General features: G+C 34.9%; 1 protein-coding gene across 1 annotated transcript in view; it reads right to left on the bottom strand.

Annotated features, from left to right (window-relative positions):
• Positions 1-1,323: 1,323 nt before the first annotated feature.
• The window catches only part of LOC117171636, a 16,191-nt gene continuing 11,101 nt past the window's right edge, over positions 1,324-6,413 (bottom strand). The window contains exons 4-8 of the mRNA XM_033359123.1: positions 5,549-5,806; positions 5,090-5,456; positions 2,310-2,539; positions 1,927-2,250; positions 1,324-1,857 (exon numbers count right to left, since the gene is read on the bottom strand). Coding sequence (XP_033215014.1) covers positions 1,543-1,857; positions 1,927-2,250; positions 2,310-2,539; positions 5,090-5,456; positions 5,549-5,806 — 1,494 coding nt within the window. The 3' untranslated portion in view covers positions 1,324-1,542. The remainder of the gene's footprint in view (positions 1,858-1,926; positions 2,251-2,309; positions 2,540-5,089; positions 5,457-5,548; positions 5,807-6,413) is intronic.

Here is a 6,413-nt window from a genome sequence, read left to right on the forward strand (position 1 = left end):
TGATTTTTTCCACATTGGCTAACTTTATTACATTAAACTTTATTTACATCCATTTTCTCGTACCAGGATAACTTTTTTTAATCAAACTTTTTTGGTCTCAATTCAGAAACACTTCAGTTTGAAAGTATACTTTTGTTTAATCTTCAAATCGCGATTTAAATTGTACAGAATTCTTTCTCGCTTCCTTGATAAATTCTCATTTAATTTCTTATATTTTTAATGTTAGAAATTAACAATGCAGACAACTCATTTTTTTCTAAAATGGAAAATTGAGTCTTTAATCACCGTCTAAGAAAATAAGAAAACTTGTGATTCAAACGAAAAAAACTTCCATCTCCATTTTCTCAGAACCTCATCCAACTTTAAGCACTTAAATTCAGCACAGATGAATCTCCCAAGTGCGTTACCACTTTTTTCTTAAAATTTAAATCCGATTTTTAGGCACGTTTTTTGTCTACCCTGAAAAATCTTAAAATTGATATTCTCTTTTGGAACACCACCTTTCAATCATTCATCCTAAACCTAAATCGTATATTGTTTGGTTTCCGCCCAAAAGAATAATTTTAAGAGCATACTAAATATATATAGAGGAGATTAAAAATAAAATAAGATAATCCTGACTATAGCAAAGAAATTGCCGAGGCGAATTTAAAGAGCATCTTTTCACTGTCAGCGAATCGTTTCTACCTGCCCATCGTTGTCCATACCTAATCCTGCTAACTCAAGGTTCCGTGCTTCATAAAACTTTCGCTTCGACGATTACTATAATATATCATATTATCCCTCCAACTCGCAGAATCATTTCTTGCTCCATAGCCTATCTATAGAGTATAGAGTAGCACCTATTATCAATTTTTACGATCTCTGATCTGGACTTTGGAGAAGTGATGTTAGGCGTCCAAAGACAAAACGCTTCTATTCACGTAGGTCGTAGCACTTTCGCTAAGATTGAAAAGCATAGCATAGCGAATAGTGGAGTTGAGCTAGGTACATGAAACCTGAAAAGGAGAAAAGAGGAGGGCAAACTATATGGCGACTGAGAGCTGTGCGTGTCAAGGGGTTAGAGGCTCTTGAAGAGTTTTAAGCAAACGGCGGTCGGGGGATGACTACAGGGGGTAGTCTGGTATCGAGCGGCCTTTCAAACTTATACGCAAAATCCAGAATTTCACGCAGTTTTCAAAACACTTTTCTTTGTTCCGCTTCCTCTATCTCTTTTAAATCTACCAAAGTTTTAAATCATTGTTTCCTCTGGAGTTGATGTATATTTGAAATGGAAAAATAAAAGCTCACCGAATAAGAAACGTAATCGTGACAGCTGTTTCCTCATTTTCAGAAATATATTTGCGCCAGTTTTCATAAATTCGTCACGCGAGGTTCTTAGATCCTGCTTTGAATTGCTTCCTAGTAGTAAATAGTGACTAGGTAGAAAGTGGGTTAAACCTGATATTATCAGTCAAGCACGCGATCTTACGTTCTTCTGGATATATCGATTCCACATTCTAAGTAGGTATAAATAAAAAAAGGATTTGATTCAGTGCCACTTCAGCTAAAAAAGGGACACTCTTCCGCATCTTTTTTGTCTGTAATTTGGCCCAGGTCTTTGGATCGTTTCTCCTTAAGAAAAAGATCAAAGTCCTCCGCGAATTGATCTCTGAAGCTGTTAAGATTATCCTGTGGGCAGTAATTTGTGAAGAAATTCAAGTACTGCTGCTCTTGATCCGTGGGTGGTGGTAACTGTACAACAGGTTTTGGTTTTGGCTGCTTAGGCGTTGATCTACACATCAGTTGCCTTTTCTTGGGCTTTGGCGGCTCCATGATCCGTCTCAAGGCTGCCAAGAGTCGGTGCATCAGTGCGAACTAATTTTCCGAGGAAAGAGAAAGAGTGTTTAGGTCGCTTCTTATTACCGGAAATTTTGATTCTCTTACCTTTCTTTCTGCATCTTCAGCCTCTTTCAAAACTTTCATTTCTTCTCTGAATCCCTTTTTCTCACAGAGGAGAACCACTTCGTGGGGTAAATTGTCGAGCTCTATGTTTGAGTCTTCATATGTCTTCTCAATCGACCGCATCATTGTAAAACTGTCAAGATTAGCATCATTATCTGCCACACATGCCACATATGTGTCCTCAATGAAAACCCTCAAGTATAAAACTTGTTCCGAACAGACTAAATCTCGGAAAACACCATGTAGTAAATAATTTGCATATTGTTCTAGGCTAGCAGCACGTTCTTCAGCACCTCGAATAGCTTCCTGTGAATAATTCAAGACAAACATTATTTATCTTCTACACTTGCATATAACACTCTTACCTCTAGATCCTTAATCCCTTCAACAATTTCATCCATTTCAGACTTAATTCTCTCTTCAGTCATCAATATAGTCATGGTCATATCGGCCATTGGTCCAGCTAATGATTCCAGATGAATCAGAGCATTGAGATTTTGCAACTCGATCGTCCTGAAGACACGGATCAGATCGAGTGGATCATCAAAATAGAGTTCAGGTTGTTTTGCATTCTTCACATCCAACTCAAACATATCTGCAAATTAAATCCAATAATAGTTATTTGTTACAAGGACCCCGAGTGGCATTGTTTTGGTCGAGTACTGTAATTCACACGAGGCAAAGTGCCACTCAGGGAACGAGTGTCACACACTGTTTTTTTTTATCGCAATAGTCGATCATAAGTAAAAATAGGTTGCATAGAGTTCTGATCTAAAACCCGAGAGAGAATCCAATTCAATCGACTCCAATGCATTCCAATCTGTTCTAATTTAATGAAATTAATTACAATTCACTCTGATCTAATTCATTACAATTCACTCGAATGAAATTAATTACAATTCAATCCAATTCATTCTAATGCAATCCAATCCATGCAATTTCAATCAAATACTCTTCAATCTAATCCACTGCACTCCAATGCAATTCATTCCCATTCAATACAATCCACTCGAATCCAATTGATCTCAATTCATTCCAATCGAATTCCACCCAAACCACTTCAATCCACTCCAATCCAAATCTATTAATTACAATTCATTCCAATCCAACCCAATTCGTTCCAATCCAATCCACTTCAATGCGTTCCAATTAAATTAATTGATATACAATCCACTCCAATCTACTCCAATCCATTCCAATCCACTCCAATCCTATCCACTCCAATCCAATTCATTCCAAACTACTTCAATCCATTCCGATCCAATTAATTCCAATCCAAATCAATTCATTCCAATACAATTCACTTAAGTATAATTAATTCCAATTCACTACAATCCATTTCAACTCTACAATATATTCCAATGCAATTAGTTTAAATTAATTTCATCCAATTCATTCCAATAAAATTTAATTTATTCCAATCCATTCCAATCCAAATAGTTCAAATTTATTCGAATCCAATTCATTCCAAACAATCCACTCCAATCTACTCCAATTTATCCCAAAAAAATCCAATTTATTTCAATGCATTCCAATCCACTCCAGCCCAACCCAATCAACCCAATCAAATTCATTCAAATACAATCCACTCCAATCTACTTCAATCCAATACATTCCAATCCAATTAATTCCAAACTATTCCCATCCAATCCATTTCATTCCACTCCATTTCAGTACAATTCACTCCAATCTAATCCACTCCACTTGAATCCGATCCAAATCATTCGATTCCCATTCAATCTAATGCATTCGAATCCAATCCAATTAATTTAAATGCAGTCAAATACAGTCCATTTTCATCCAATTTATCACAATCCAATTAATTTCAATCCACTCCAATCCACTGCAATTCAATTAATTACAATCCAATTCAATTCATCCCAATTCAATCGACTTCAGTACAATTCATTCTAATCCAATTCAATTCATTCCAATCCACTCCATTCCAATTCATTTAAATACAATTCACTCCAATCCATTCCAATCCTCTGCAATCAATTTTAATTTTCTCCAATCCATCCCAATCCAGTTAGTTCAAATTTATTCCAATCTAATTCACTTCAATACAATCCACTCCAAACAACTCCAATCCAATTTATCCAATGCAATTTATTCCAATCCATTCCAATTCACTTCATTCCAATACATTTCAATTCACCCCAAACTAATCCAGTTCATTCCAATCGATTCAAATTCAATTAAATCCAATCGATTCTAATCCAATTCATTGCAATCCTCTCCATACTAATTCAATTAATTCCAAACCATACCCATCAAATTCATTTCAATCCACTCCAAACTAATCCATTTAATTCCAACCCAATTCATTCCAATACAATGCGCCCCAATCCACTCAAATCCATTCCAATGCAACCCATTCCAAGCCACTCCAAACTAATCCAATTAATTCTAATCCATTCCAATACAATTAATTCCAATACAATCCACTGCAATCTATTCTAATCCATTCCTACCCAATCCATTCCGATCAACTTTATTCCAAACCAATCTAATTAATTGCAATCCAATCCAGTCCTCTCCAACAGAATCCACTCTAATCCAATACAAATCTTACTAATCTAAATCAATATAATCCACTATAATCCAATCTAAATATTTCCAATCGAATTTAGTCTAATCCACTCGAATTCAATCCATTTCAATCTACACCAATCCAATTCACTCCAATCCAATTCATTGTAATTCATTCCAATATATTCCAATCCACTCCAATTTATTTCAATGAAATGCACTCCAATCCACTCAAATGTAATCCATCCTGATTCAATTCAGTTCTCGAGACGAAGGACGAGTCACGCTTTATTTTTTATCACATCAGTTAGCGTAAATGTACGTCTACATGCCAAAGTTGGGGCCACTGAACTCATTGTACCATAAAGTACATATACAAAAGTTCCTAAACCAATCAGATCACAGTCTCAGTTACTTTATTTTACATTATACCCTAAGTAAAAATGTTACAGTCTATCCTGAAAAGTGCTATTTTAGATATCGCTTGCAGTACCTAAAATTGCACTAATGATGGCGGTGTGATAAACAAAAATAGTAAGGTACATCCCATCAATGATCAATTCTTATAAATTGTTGTTTCTTTCAATAACAACATTTCTTTCTTCACAATTACCTATGAGAGACTCTAAAGAAGTTGCATCATCGTTAGTTTTTAGAGAACCATAGAAATCTGCAGATTTTTTTGAGCTCGTGATTGAACAAGAGTCTTCTTTGTTAATCCAATCGTGATCTTCACGCCAGGAAACTGGTGATACCTGGTAAAGAAAATTTTGGCACTGCTTCACCATTCGCCAAGCTTCCTCCCAAAAATACACTTCTAATCTGACTTGACCGTACTCCTTTGAAAGTTGGTTCCTCTTTGAAGTAATTGCTAACGTTTTTCTTTCTTCTTCCCGAGCTTCATCTAACACCCTCATACTTTCCTCGTGATCTTCAGCCAAAAATTCTTCGAAGCATTTCACGTAAAGGAGGTATTTTTTCTTATAAATAAAATAATGAAAATTAAAAGGATACGGAATGACAAATTTGATATATTTATATGTATTGATATTGCTTGTAGCTTCAACTATACCTTTATCTTGTCTAATCTTTTCTGCTCTTCTTCGAATTGTTGATCGATTCGAATGCAGTCATCACGTTCTTGGCCAGTTAGAAGACGAGTAATTAACACCTCCCTGGTATCATCAATGTACTGGCGAACTGAAAATCTCTCTTTGGAAACCCGACCTTTAAATTCATTAAAGTAATCGGGATATATATCTGTTATAGTAGTTGCGGCATTTGGATCCGTATAATGCTTCGCTTCTTCTTGTTCCGATTCCACGTCAACCTATCAGTATATATTTTTGAATCAGATTTTATTACATATTGGCTGTACTTTATTTTCAGTATAGTTTAATTTACAGAGCAATTAACATCAAAAGGGGATTATTAGGATAATAGCCCAGTAAAGAAAACGAAATCAGAAAAAAATATAAAAGAATTAGCATTTTGTATGATCGAATCACTTAGTTCGGTGGTGTTATTGTATTCCATAAATCGTGAGGTTGACCATTGCATTTTTAGCATACAACAGATTTCAAATATTTCGAGAATTTCAAACGATTTCATGGGTTTTCATGACTATTTTTAATATTTCCGGAATTAGGATTTCAAAGATTTCAAAGGAATTTCAAAAGATTTTATTGGGATTTCAAGATTAATGAAATTAATTTTAAGATTTTCAAGTACATTTTAAAATCTTTCATTTTCCAACATTTTTCCCCAGAATCAAAGGATTTTAAAGAATTTCAATTCTATTTTCACAAAATATTTTTTTTTCGCTTTGAAGCAGTAGTTTAAAAAAAACAAAACTCACGAGCTATGTAGTACGTTAGAATGGTCTAACAATGCATGGAAAATTTTTTTTTCATGGTGAAGGGCAACTACCCCCCCCC

This window comes from Belonocnema kinseyi, chromosome 4, assembly GCF_010883055.1.
Source record: "Belonocnema kinseyi isolate 2016_QV_RU_SX_M_011 chromosome 4, B_treatae_v1, whole genome shotgun sequence".
Classification (NCBI taxonomy): Eukaryota; Metazoa; Arthropoda; class Insecta; order Hymenoptera; family Cynipidae; genus Belonocnema; species Belonocnema kinseyi.